General features: G+C 39.7%; 2 protein-coding genes across 2 annotated transcripts; both read left to right on the top strand.

Annotated features, from left to right (window-relative positions):
- Window positions 1-35: 35 nt before the first annotated feature.
- Window positions 36-7184, top strand: LOC311422932 (ras-related protein Rab-18-B-like). The gene is made up of 7 exons (XM_084496464.1): window positions 36-190; window positions 278-333; window positions 662-723; window positions 2815-2887; window positions 3819-3937; window positions 4750-4816; window positions 5693-7184. The coding sequence occupies exons 1-7, from the start codon at window positions 126-128 to the stop codon at window positions 5863-5865; spliced, it is 615 nt and encodes a 204-aa protein (XP_084352590.1). The 5' UTR covers window positions 36-125; the 3' UTR covers window positions 5866-7184.
- Window positions 7185-7330: 146 nt separating this feature from the next.
- CFAP97D1 (CFAP97 domain containing 1) lies at window positions 7331-12666 on the top strand. Its single transcript, XM_084496466.1, has 7 exons — window positions 7331-7528; window positions 7607-7700; window positions 9400-9470; window positions 9870-9988; window positions 10454-10577; window positions 11947-12003; window positions 12540-12666. The coding sequence occupies exons 2-6, from the start codon at window positions 7661-7663 to the stop codon at window positions 12001-12003; spliced, it is 411 nt and encodes a 136-aa protein (XP_084352592.1). The 5' UTR covers window positions 7331-7528; window positions 7607-7660; the 3' UTR covers window positions 12540-12666.
- The last annotated feature ends 739 nt before the right edge of the window (window positions 12667-13405 follow it).

Below are 13405 nucleotides of genomic sequence, written 5' to 3'. Positions count from 1 at the left end.
CCGGCCCCGCTCCGCCCCGCTTGGCACCGGCCGCCGCCCGGTAGGCGGAGCGCCCCTTCCCCGTCAGCTGGTTCCGCCGGCGGGCAGCGGGCATTTGGCTGCGACCCCCCGGCTCGGGTGGGGAGATGGAGGCCTCGGGCCTCACCCTCAAGCTGCTCCTGATCGGGGACAGCGCCGTGGGGAAGTCCAGGTGAGGCCTGGAGGGGGTCCGGGGGGTGCCTCCCCTCATCTCCTCCGGGCACCGGGCTGATTTCTGGCTTCTTTGCTTGCCCCGCAGCCTCCTGTTGAGGTTCACAGATGGCTCGTTTGAGCCCTGCCTGAAGCCCACTATCGGTGAGGCTTGGGGGGGCTGTGAGGGGGTGGTGGGGTGGTTATGGGGGGATTAAGGGGCTGTGAGGGGAGATTAAGGAGGCTGTGAGGGGGTGGTGGGGTGGTTATGGGGAACAAGGGGCTCTGTGAAGGGAGAGGGGGGCTGTGAGGGGATGGTGGGGCGGCTATGGGGGGGAATAAGGGGCGCTGTGAGGGGATGGCTGGGGGCTATGAGGGGAACAGGGGGCTCTGGGTGGATGGCAGGGGGCTGTGAGGGAAGAAGGGGGCTGGCTGTGGGGCTGCCATCCACCCGGTTCCTTGTCATAGGTCTTCCCTTCTTCTCATGTCGCAGGTGTTGATTTCAAAGTGAAGAAAATGGTGGTAGATGGCCACGCAGTGCAGCTTGCAATATGGGTAGGTTCTGTTCAGGACAGATGTGGGAACTTCTTTTTTTTTTTTTTCCACCCTCTTTGCTAACATCTGCATGCTGAGGTTGTGCACTTGTGCCAATGTACAGGGGGTAGAAAAGTCAGTCTTGAAAAGGTCAACTCTTGACTCGCAGCATTGCTCGGAAGTACACCTTTTTCCTGTTTTCTTAGTCTCTTAGAGTTTTTATACACGCATTTATATGTACGCCACGTTTGTCAGACTGAACACAGGAATTGGGGGGCGAGGTTCGTATAAAACACAGATAAACGCTTTGTTGCTCTGGTCTGGAGATTTCCTTCAGTTCCAGTAGAGATCAAGTGCTCATTCCTGCACCTCTGTGTTTCAGTAATTCTGTTAGACTTATGAAGATGTGGCCTTGCAAGAAAGGCAGGTATTGCATGCCTGTATGACCCAAGACAGACAACACTCAGGTCGAGTCAATTGCAGAAAAGTGATGTTTTGGTGGATGTTTTGCATGATTTCCTGTAGGGACTGTGCTGATACACACTCTGTAGCATATCAGAAACACTCCAGACACTTTATTTTGGTTAAAATGATGGAAACAAGAGTATAATTATGAACTATGTAAAGGTTGGTCTGGATTTATTGGGAGACTTCAGCATTTGCCCAGAACTACATTTCCAGAATGCGACAAGTGGGAAATCAGATTGCAGCTATATTTTCAGGCTTATTTATAATATTGCTATACCTCCATGTGTACTCTCCTAAATGGAGTGAAAGAGCCCTAGAAAGAGGAGACTATGTGCGTGGTCATAGGTATTTCAGAAAGAACACACTATTCAGGATGAAGTAATTGGGACTTCTGAAAGGACAGCAACATGCCTTGGGCTGGTATTAATGAAACTAAGTATCAAAATGGGCATTATTTCTTTGTTTTCATTCACACTCTGTACAGAATGTAGAGCAAGAGTATTGAAGTCACGGTTGGTCTAGCCAGTGACCATGTGTGTTGGCTGTATTCTCAACATGCTGCGTGCAAAGCAGAAGCTTTGCTGAGAGTAACCAAGAAATGTTTGGCCTCATAATTACCCAGGGGTGTGCCTCCTTGCTGGGCAATGAAAAGCAGGGCCAGAACCTGCACAAGTCGTATAGCTGGAAAAGGCACTTTGCAGCAGTCTGTAACAGCATCAGGAGAAACTGGTAATTAGGGGCAAAAAGCAGGGCAGTTGTGTGTGTTAAATAAAAACTTCAATGCATGTACAGAGCATCAAGGCTTTTACTTTGTTATCTACATGTTCATGGATACCTTGGAATATTCTTAGTAAGGATGCCTGAACTAAGTCAATATATTGCTGGTTTTAGTCTCACTCCCTTTCTTTTTTTTCTTTTTTTTTTTTTTAATACAGCAAAGTAGAAATGAATGATAACATAGCTGTTAGTCTGTCTATTGTAATCTGTATATATTCTTCTCTGTACAATAATAATAATAAATTGTGTAACTTCTTTGCCTCCTTGTTTGTTCTGTGGGGTTTTGAATTTCATGTTGCACATAGGAACTATTTGAAAGATTCATGAGAGTGTGACATAATGCAGTAATAATTTAATAAAATTACTTCTTTTAAATTTCTTGCCTGTTTACAGTCTCATTAAATTTGGAATAGTTTAACTGAATTTTCCTTTCCTGTTTGGAAGGAACAAAAGGTGCATTACTTTTTGGGGGAACCACCATTTCTCCTTTCTTGACTTGAAAACCAGTTACTCCCCACCTTGTTCACTTCAGCTGACTGTTAGTTGACTAAACCCAGCTGCTTGGCTTGCAGGAATAATCTTTATTTATTTCTTTTACATCCCATTTACTTAGTTGTTGTCTCACTCATGGTACAAGTATCTGTGCTTCTCACTTTAACCTTCAATCCAGTCCTCTCCAGGCTTTTCTACCCCGTATTTTCTGTTGCTACTGCTGAAGTTTTCTGACTGCTTCCCTCATTCTGTTACGGTTTTGTTTGTCCTTGATGGTCAGAAAAATGTTATTTTGTGTAATTTAAGTTACCTTTTTTGTTCTAAATGTTTTTTTTTTTTTTGTATATGTGTTTGTTTGTTTGTTTTTGCCTCTAGGACACAGCAGGACAAGAACGCTTTAGAACACTGGCTCCCAGTTACTACCGAGGAGCTCAAGGGGTTGTTTTAGGTAGGAAGCATATGGATGAGAAACACGATTGCAGAAGCGTGGTCTAACTACCTAAATGTACATGTTGTTCCTGTGATTCTCAGTGTTCTTCACAGCATTTCTGAATTGTTAGTTCAAACACTGAATATGCAAAACTACTGGCAAGAAATAATGATTCTTTAAAATACTTTAAAATAAAAATACAGCAGTGTCACTTGGCAAGGGATGAATTATCAGCTTTGTAATAACTGTTCTGGTGAATTTCTGGTCATAAGGCATGTTGTTTTTTGTATTTTGTTTTCTCTAATGTATTTTTTATTTTTTGTTAGAAACTGTGATTAGAATATGTGATTACCATAAAACATGAGGTTTACAGCTCAAATTATAGATGGCTACTCCTTTTCTGTGTAATTACCAATTTAGAAAAAGAGAGCAGTGTTATTCTCAGGGATTGTGACAGCTGAACACCCTGCTGTACAAAATATTCTTTCTGGACATGATGCAGCTTTTTTTAACTTTAGTGATTAAATGAATGCAGTTATGAAGTGACCAAAAGTCACTTTTTGCTAACACCCAGAATGGTGTTAATTAACAGCAGTGCATACATGTAATTATATTTTAAATGAGGTGAGAAAATACAGAATATTTTAAAATATTCTGTGTGGCCCAATTCAGAACTAGCAACAGGTAAAAGACTTCAGCTGTGAAGCCTGATTTCCAGTCACAGATGCGTTGCAGAGATGCTTATGTTCTGTAATCCCTGGTGACTTTGGGTGAGAACAGCCAATATGTTCCAGCTCTGGAAAGACCATATGGCTGCATCTTTCTCCAATTCCCTAATACTGCTTATTATTTGGGGCAATATGAGATAGTAGGGACTAAGTTCTGCCATGATGAAGTAAACGTTGATCAAGGTTCTACATCTGTTAAGCTCCTTTTCCTCTGTTACCAGTGTATGATGTTACAAGAAAAGACACTTTCACAGGACTAGAGAGCTGGCTGAATGAGCTGGAAACGTACACCAACAAAAGCAACACTGTGAAGATGTTAGTTGGTAATAAAACCGATAAGGTCAGTTTAGAAATGCATCATCTTACACTCTTCCACTGATTGCTCAGTCATGATGGAGTATAAATGGGTGATAAGCTCTGAAACTAACAGATCTCTTGAGTGAGGAGGTGATATGCTCTGTAACTGAGGAACCTAGGCTAGGCAGGCTCCATTTACTACCTCATTTGGGAAGCAGATCTTGTTAGCTTCCTGGAAATGCTACCGGAGAGATGCAATTAATGAGGGTGATTCTATGAAGGGAAGTCACTGCATATATCTGGGTGGTTTTGACATATCTTAGATGCTTGCAGCTTAGTGAAATGTATTTCACTCTTGCTTTACTACAAGAGGTTTCTAGTGTAGCTATCCTGAACTATGTAACTGGAATTTTTATCTGGCTGCATGTCTGTATCGAGTAGTTAACGCTACTAGTGTCTTGAGATTTTGGTGGCATTATCCTCTTTTGACATCTTTTTCAGTTATCTTTGGTCTGCTTCTTCAGCTATTTGACAATTAAAGCCTCCTTTCTGGCATGTACCTTGCTACCTGCTAATCTAGAAGATAATAATACATCTATTTCCTGCTGATCTGATGTTGCTGCTCTTCAATTTGACCCTCCTTCATTGGCTCTGCCTAATAGCAGTAGTTCTTTGCAGCTTTTAAGCTGACTGTAGAACAGGGAAGATCCAGTTGAAAATCCATTGCTACATGGCTTTATAGACTTTCTCTTTCTTTTCAGCCAAACTTCAGTTCTGCAGTGGTGCTTTTCCAGGGAGTTCCTAAAACTGGCAAATGTAGCTTATTTTAGTCATGTTCTTCATTCGTCTCTGCAGCCTGATCGTGAAGTAGAGAGAAGAGAGGGACTCCAGTTTGCTAGAAAACGCTCGCTGCTTTTTATAGGTAAGTAACTGTGCCAAAAAATTGGTAAGTTCATGTATATATTTTGGCATCAATAAATAAGCTGATTTCAGGTCATCGTTTTGTTTTGTTTTGGAAGTGAATTTGGGTTCCTGTTGTGGCAGCAGTTCCATATGCATGGCTGTAGGTTTTATTTTTTTCAGAGATGCTCTGCACTGACTGTAATTGAAAATACTTTTTGCTGAAAGTGAGATTTCCTTCATGTACTGTGTAGGCATGAGTTCTATATTTTCTTGAATGTTTTTTAACTCAGAGTCTTAGGGACTGAAATCTCTCTCCTAAGTAATGCTAGCAGGGACCACGGATATTTTTTTTAATTTCCAAGTTTGTTGCAGGGACATAAAAGACAGATATAGTGCTATAATATTAATAATATAATATTGCTTAGACAGTAAAATGTATGATGTGGAAAGATAGGGAACAAATTGTGTAAAATACGCACCTTTTAGGTGAAGTTTCTTAAAAGATTTGGAGAAGGATCTATAGCAAATACATGGGGAAAAAAAAATTGCTATTCCTTCTGCTTTCTGTGTTTCCCAACTTAGTTCTGGAATAATCATCTCATAGATATGTTATTGCAACCTAAGAACAATTCCTGTTTTCTAGGAGAGAATGGGGAATGGTGGAAGTTTTCTGGGTGGAAAAATTAGATGCTTCAGACAGATGGGATACATTTCTGTTTATCATTATCAATGTAGGTGTGCCGTTAAGGGATAAAGGAGATGAGGTTTACTAGATGAAAAAGTTACAGTCTTCTCTCTGGTCCTAAAAGAACTTTTTACAAAGAGGAGTGCTCTGCAAATATGATAAAAATATTATTTTGTGTTCTTTTTTCCCCTCTCTTTTCCTTTCCCCCAGAGACAAGTGCCAAAACAGAGGATGGAGTGCAGCATGCCTTTGAGGAACTAGTCATAAAGATCCTGCAGACACCAGATCTTTGGGATAAAAACACAAAGAAGCAGGGATTCCAGCTGATGGAATCTTCGCAGAAGGAGAAAAGCTTATGTAGTGCATACTGTCCACTTTCTTAAATCTACAGGTGCCTGTTCTGTCCAAGCTGAGTAGACTGCTGAAATATATACTAAGAAATTTCAGGCACTAAACAGTGCCTTGTTTGACTTGCCACCAATTGTGTGTAGATCTGAAAACCAAGCTGATCAGCAAAATACTCTTTTATTCCATAACAATTTACTTCTCAGTTATGTGCCTCTGATACCTCCAGATACCAGTATTACGCTCTTTTGATAACTCAGATTTTTCACTAGTAAATCATAGTGCTTCTTATATTATGCTTTTGCAGTACAGCAGCCAACATGTTCCTTTCCTGACATTCCTGCTTTAAAACAGTATTCCATTTTGGAATATCAGTGAAAAGCTTATCTTGCCCAGAATGACAATGGAGTTTCTCAGGCAGCCAGCTTCGCTTTAATGTAGTTACCAGTCAGGAGTCAACCTGAGCAGTGACTTTGCTTTTCTATTTCGCATAGTTTTAAGCACTGGAAATTCCTACGTGCCCCCAGATAACAAGCTGAGATGCTACTAAATTTTAGGGTTATAGTATTCGCTATAATATTCAGTAACATTCTGCAGGAAGAAAATGCTTCCTCTGCAGTACACTGTAGGTTATACCTTGCTGCTCTTAAATACCTGCATTTCAGAGTCATCATTTTGGGCCAGCTTACAGTGTGGGTCCTTCCTTTAGTTTTCTGCAAACCCGTGTTTCTGCCCTCATTCAGCAACTGCAGGGCTAAAACTGTGTTTAATATCGATTGTCCACCAGGAAGAGTCTGTTGCTACCAGATAGCTGCCTCTTACCTTCCCTCCATCCCCGTTGGACACGCTGCCTTGTCTTGAAAACAAGCCTTGAGTCATGGAAGATGCTAACCTAGATTCTGTCTGCTCTTGGTAGCAATGTCTCTAGGAGACCTCTGGTTTGGGTGCTTGCAACAGTGTAAAAGTAACTGTAAAAGTAGCCAAAAACGAAAGGTGACCAAAAATTTAGGGACAGCATTTAAAATATAAGCTGCTTGTAAGCAAGTGACAAAGCCAAAGACACTCTTATTACAGGACATTGTTGAATTGGAACAGAAAAGGTTAGCCTTTCTTAGGATGGGTATATCTTGGTTCATTGCTATCTCGTTAAGTTACATTATTCATAAGAGTGTTTTCCTGACTAACACCACTACTGAACCACTGTTGAAGACAAGGTGTATAACTTTAGCTTTACTTTGGAACTATTCTAGCCCTTGTTCTCTATACAGTGCTCTTTGGAGCTGTTTTCATCTGTGAAAAGTATGTGCATATAATTCTTTCTGGAGTAAGTAAATAAAATACCTGCCTTGTGTTTTTACATGTTTCTGTTTGTTTTGCAATGAATGTAAGTCTGTTTGTCTTGCACTGGATATACATGGCTGCATGGATGGAATATGAATTCTATGTATTTCTCTCTGCTGAAACCAGTGTGAGGAGGAGGATGATGTCAGAATTTGTAGTGGTTTTTAATGTCTTTAGCAATGGAAAGCACATCTGGTTGCAGCTACATGAAGGATGCTTCTTATACCACATCCTGGTTTCAGTCTGTAAAGTGTCCCTTTAGAATGATGTTTATACTTTTGAGTAAGTACAAGAAAAAGCAGTTTCTGCTGCCTTGACCTATGGCAGCTGGATAGGCCTTCTGCAAGCAGTTCACAGAAGGTAAGGACTCATCAGTGAGCAAATGTCTGTGAGCAAAATGCGAGTGTGTCATAATGCAAGATTGTCTGGAATCTCCAGGTATCGCTGTAAACAGAACATGGACAGACAAGACTAGGAAGTCAAGTTCAGAAGATGGGAGGCCGTGGCAACTATAACAAAACCACAAAAACAGGTGGGAAGGCTGGGAAGGAGACAGTCATGAGACGATTGAGATGAATGGCCTCTGAGCAGTAGGCTGTAAAATGGTCCTGGTGCATTCTCCGCTCTTTGTCTATTGTTCTGGTGATGGAAATGACTTTGCAGTGAGCCTGTCAACAAGTTAGTCACTTCTTTCCTATGTTTCCTGGGGTTTAGGAAGAGATGAGAGAGAAGACTACATGTAGTCCTGTTGAATGTGGGTGAAATTGCTGAGCTTTTCTGTGCTACAGTTGATGTCTGCGTTCTGTAGAAGGACATTGTGCCCTTAAGTGAGTTCTTTTTCTGAAAGAATTAAACAGCTGGCAGTCTGTTTAAAAGGAACATAATTTCCCTTTACATCACGCTTCAGCTGGCTGCAAATGCAATCCCACTCAATGGAGATTTCCACTATCGTATTGGAAGGGATGGGGGGAAAAAACAACAGAACCCAAACCCATCTTGATTAGTTTACGGAGATGTTCTGCTTATTTATAGTCATGAGCATAACTTCTTGAGGGCAACAAGCTATAGGAACTGGTCTTTCATTTGATTTTGAAACGGTCAGGTCTGAAAGTGGTAATGTAGATATTCACACCCATTCTTAATGGAGGCTACAAGAAACACACTGGCAGTCCCAGATTTACAAAATGAAATGTAAACTTGGGTGTTTAGGCATGAGTTATTCCTGGTACGGAATGCTTCTGTACAGTACAAAGGGTATCACCTGGTTGTCTAACTTCGTTTTCCTAACCTTAAATTTGTTGATGAAAGCAACATCATAAATTTGATAGGTGGCATCACTAGAAGTTACTATACTCTTGCTGTAACATCAGATGCTAGTCTGTGCCACAATGGAAGTCCTGTAATGAACAAATTGTTCTTGCAGAGATGGGCACGGTGCAGTGCTTAGCCTATTCTGTCATAGGTCCAAATTGCAAAGAGCTGTGATAACTATCTAGGTGCTGTTGACTGCTTGAATTGCAGTAACAAGCTGCAATGTGGCGTGTTTTAAAAACTATTTCACCCCTATTCCTGTCAATAACTTTGTGTGTTGGTTTTTTTGTTTGTTTGTTTTTTGTTTTGTTTTTTGTTTTTTTTTTAATACAAAATGATATTTTCACTGAATACTAGTAAACATCTTAACCTGTAAGTTGAACGGAAGTGGAAAAAATAGCAGTTGCCATCAACATGAAGGGTTTGTAGAGATCCTGCTGGGAAATTCCAGTCCTCTTCACTGCTAGATACTAGTTAGCATGTCATGAAGAGGACTTGCTGAATTTCTGTGTTTTCAAACAACTGACTTCTAACGAAGCTTTAGAAGAAAAATCTTGATCCGTGTTCTTATTTTTTTTTTGAGCAGAAAACTCTTTAAGCAATATCACAGCTCATCTACTGTGAGTTGAGGTGCAATATGTCTTGTCTGGCACATAAACAGGAAAAATTAATGAACAGTGGTTAGGGAAATGTGAAACGGCTACTCCCCTTCCTGTCTGTGCAGGTCTGAAGCATTGTTTCTGTTTCTACTGCTTCTAAAAAAAACCACAGCAGACCTGCAGTGCTTTCCCCAGTGAAAGCTGTTTCACTGTTGGGGAATGCTGGCAAAGGAAAGGCTGGATGAAGGGATATGGGGCTCAATAGCTTTGCTTCACAAAACTTTTTCACTTAAAACATTTCTTCTTTTCTCCTCCTTTAAGGAAGAACACGTGTGCGTAAAAAACTTTCACATGCACAGACCTGGCAACATGTTAACAAGCGCAGGATTCAGGTAATGGTACACCTACGTCTGTGTCATGGTAATGCCTCAGGCAGCAAGGAAGTCTTCAGGAACATAAAGAGAAGGGTGCTTTCTTTATCCTTTCAGAGTCAAAAAACTGAAAGTTAATGAGAAAAAGAGTAAGGATAAAAAAATTGAATGCAATGCTGCTTTTATATCCTTTTTTATATATAGAGAGAGAGAGATACAAGGGGGTGCTAGGAGAAGGACAGCAAGGAAATAGTGACAAAGCACAGCAAGAAAACATGGTGATTTTGGGATGGGGTGAGTGCAGAAATCAGAAGTGTTGTTGTGTTTTTCTTTTTTATACATATGGGCAACATATCTGTGAGAGCCAGCCTAGTAGATTCTCATGAGAATGACATTGCAAACTTGGCATTTCTTGCACAGGAGGATCAAAAGCGAATTTATCAGATTGAGAGAGAGAACAAGAAGCTGATGGAGCGCCTAGCTGCGATACAACGAGGGCCAGCAACTGTAGACTGTTGGAATGAACACTTTCAAAGGAGGTAGCTGGTGCTATCCTTTGTTCCAGGAGTAAAAAGCTTGTTGCATCACTTTATGGGATGGATCCACAGTGTACAAAAGTAGAACTGTCGCCACCAGCCCTTTACTTCCACTCATAATGGTTCTGAAAAGCTGCACTGCCCCGACAAAATTACAGCTATAGATGGGCTCTTGTAGGAGTCCTTGATGAAATCTTTCAGCTTGGGAAGGAACCATTTGTAACACTAAAGCACTGAATTAGCACCTGCTACTTGGCTGTACCTTCCTACCTCCTCTCCTGAAGAGAAATTCCTGCAAAGAGAGTTCTATTCTGCTGTTAGTTTAGAAACCAAAGCCTGTATCACTGTCTGCTACAGGCTCCTTACAGACTTCTGTTTTCAGTCCCTTCCTTTTAAAAAACGTTTTCTGTTTCCTTTCTCTCCCCCTTCCCAATCTGTGTTTGCAAATGTGTTCATTTTTGCTTACAGATCAAACAGAGATGCACAGAACAGGAAAATACTGACAATCACCATGGAAAATCAGGGAATTTTGAAAAGGCTTCTTGAGTGTAAGCCTACCAGTTACCAAAAGAAGTCTGATACTGGGTGGCAGGCATGTATTTGACTTCTTGTATATATACTATTATGTTCTATCTTCAAACTAAGTATATTGTGTATATTATATATTCTAAATAATATTACATACCATATTGTGTGCTTTTATGATAGCTATTTAACTGTATATTGAACTAGAGAAAACTATCTTAAAATCAACGTAGTGAAGTGTTAGGTGCAAGCAGAGCATTTTCTAGAATAAAACTAAGTTAGAAATCTGGGCTAAAGTGCTGACTGTATGAAAAAAGCATGCATGGTCTAAGTGGCAATAGCCTTGCTGAAGTTGAATTTTGTTGCTATTTTATTCTGATATTCTCAATAAGTATTACCGGTATTTTAGTATAAAGAACGATTTGCTATTATATACATTCCAGATTAACATTGTTATATATGGATTTTTCTCATACATGCTTCTTTGAAAGTACATTAGTTTTTAATTTTTTTCAGAATTAGAAAAAAAGTTGTAATTTACCTGTCAACAGAATTAACGTCCCTTCTCATTTTCTGAAAGGCTTTGATTTACAAGTGCAAGAAGTTGTGTCCCAGAAACATAAATGCTGAAGGCATGCTACTCAGGGTTGTGGTTTTTTTGTTTGTTTGTTTGCGTGTTGTTTAATGTGCAGCTCTAACAACTTTTAAAACAAAGTAAATTTGTGAGCCCATTTTGGACAACTCAATCACTATAATTTTTCATTTTATTTTAGTCAAAGAAGCTGATGTAAACCCCGATGACCAAGTTCTTATGCTTCTGTCCTGTGATGTTTAAGTGATTCAACCAGGGTCCTAGATTTCATTTTCCCTAACCACACTAGCAGCATTTCAGAGGGCCATGGCTCTGTGCTGGAGGTTGGGCTACATTAAATGCATTTTTATCTCCGATTCCTCCCTGGCAATGACCATGGCTGTGATTATTCTATAGGGCATGTTACATGCCAGGTAAGCTTCAGGGGGTGGAAGTTAACTCACTGACTGTAATCAATAGCTACAGATGATTCATATTTGGTGAAAACTGTCAGGCAAGCCTAGGCTTGCTTTAAAAGGTTCTGTATGGCAAGCCCATTATGCTAGCTTTCTGGGATTCTGACTCTCTGACAATTAAGGTAAAGATATCCTAACTCAAGTTCTCAGATATGGCAATACCTAAAACCTATGCCCAGCTTGGCCATACATAACTACTGAATTGCGTGAGTAAGTAATGCATAGGTGACTTGACTATGAATGTTATTATTAATTGGTGTAAAAGAACTGGATGCGTAAGAGTAGGAAATATAGCATGAATTATATTTCTATAAATTAGGTGGTTTTGTAACAATGCCTAATAACACTTGATGATAAAACCTGTAACTTTTTTTTTTTCCCTTTGGCAGACCACCAGATACTTTAAACAGACTATAAAATGCCGTATCTCCTCTCAAGTGAATTAGGTATGCTGTTTTACACCTGGTTTCACTTTATAAAAACAATGCATGTATCATAAGCTGAGTTCAAGGTATCAGGGTTCTAGACTGTGCACATTTCATAGTCATGTGAAATGTGTATGTTTTAAATTGTTATTTTAATCCTATTAGAACTTTGGCTGGAGATATGGATTACTTAAAACCAGCTGAGTACGTCTGAGTTCGCTGACTGCAGTGTGCCCTGGATGTACACTACACAACTAATTTTAGAAAGGGAAACAGTTTTAAATACAGCCAGTATGGATGGAAAGCTGCCTGAAAACTTCAGGCACTGTAGCTGTTAGCCAAGGCTCATCATTCAGTAACTACAAATCCTAACAGGAAATATGAAAGGCTACATTAATTTTAGGTGTGAGCAAGTAGGGAAAGGGAAAAATAGTTCAGTTTGCTTAAGTGCTTTGACTTAGGGTTTTTGGCACCACTTAAAAAACAGGACTTTGAATTACATTTTACATTCTGATTTTCTTTATAATCTCTTCTTTTTTTCCTCTCACTAATGGCAGGAACACATACCAGGCCTGGAAAGGACTCAGTGTTTTTGTCTGGATTGGAATCTTGTCCTGGTAACAGCAATCTGCTGCATGTACCCTTTTCCTAGGATTTTTAGAATAAATAAGAGCATCAAATGTGTTCTTTTTTCCTGTGAGAGAAGCTCATCTTAGCTACCCTCAAGCTTTAGCAGATACTTACGTATTCTCTCACCATCATTTACTTTGAATCTAAAAAAGCCTTCCTTACATCAAAAAAAATGAAGTATTTCTGACACTATCTCCAGTTAGTACCTCTGTGACTGTACATCAATATGGGGTGTCTGCACAGATTTCAAAAAAGATTATTCAACTCATACTGAATATTTTAGTTTATATTTAACAGCTGTAGTATATCTTAACATCTTAAATTTTCAGTTAATGTAACTTCAACTGTACTTATGTATTTGCATTCTTTGCACATCTCACTATTAGACTATGTTAGATCATAAACTAAATTATTTATCACTAGTCCTTTGGAATATGCTAAGATGTTAGATAGTAACATTGCTTTAAGTGAATTCTGACCCTTTGTCTTACCTCTTTTTCTTTAAATTGTTCTCTAAACAATCTGATGTTTTGCAGACTGTAAAGAAAAGGAAAAAACAACCAAGTATAAGCTGCAATATAAATCTATGGTGAGATCAATCTGCCTATTTGATACTTTCATAAATCTACTTAGTTTGAGATGCTGTTACTTAAATAGTTTTAAAATATTACACTCAGATTTTCACAGGATGAAGGCACATCTGTCACTAGATTTGTCAGTGTGCCTCTAATACGTCACATTATCTTTGGTGGCTGTGCTGGGCCAAGATTATAGCAACCTACTGGCAGAGCTG

The sequence above is a fragment of the Aythya ferina genome (genome assembly GCF_964211825.1).
Source record: "Aythya ferina genome assembly, chromosome: 23".
NCBI classification, from domain to species: Eukaryota; Metazoa; Chordata; class Aves; order Anseriformes; family Anatidae; genus Aythya; species Aythya ferina.
Note: the sequence above shows the minus strand (reverse complement) of the source record. Positions and strands in the feature narration are given on the sequence as shown.

Bases quoted from the DNA above. Each gene is read 5' to 3' on its own strand.
- LOC311422932 (XM_084496464.1), top strand. From the start codon at position 126: ATGGAGGCCTCGGGCCTCACCCTCAAGCTGCTCCTGATCGGGGACAGC. The intron at 334-661 runs GTGAGGCTTGGG...CTCATGTCGCAG, and splicing joins CTGCCTGAAGCCCACTATCG to GTGTTGATTTCAAAGTGAAG. The intron at 2,888-3,818 runs GTAGGAAGCATA...CTCTGTTACCAG, and splicing joins AGCTCAAGGGGTTGTTTTAG to TGTATGATGTTACAAGAAAA.
- CFAP97D1 (XM_084496466.1), top strand. From the start codon at position 7,661: ATGGGAGGCCGTGGCAACTATAACAAAACCACAAAAACAG. The intron at 7,701-9,399 runs GTGGGAAGGCTG...TCCTCCTTTAAG, and splicing joins TAACAAAACCACAAAAACAG to GAAGAACACGTGTGCGTAAA. The intron at 9,989-10,453 runs GTAGCTGGTGCT...TTTTGCTTACAG, and splicing joins AATGAACACTTTCAAAGGAG to ATCAAACAGAGATGCACAGA.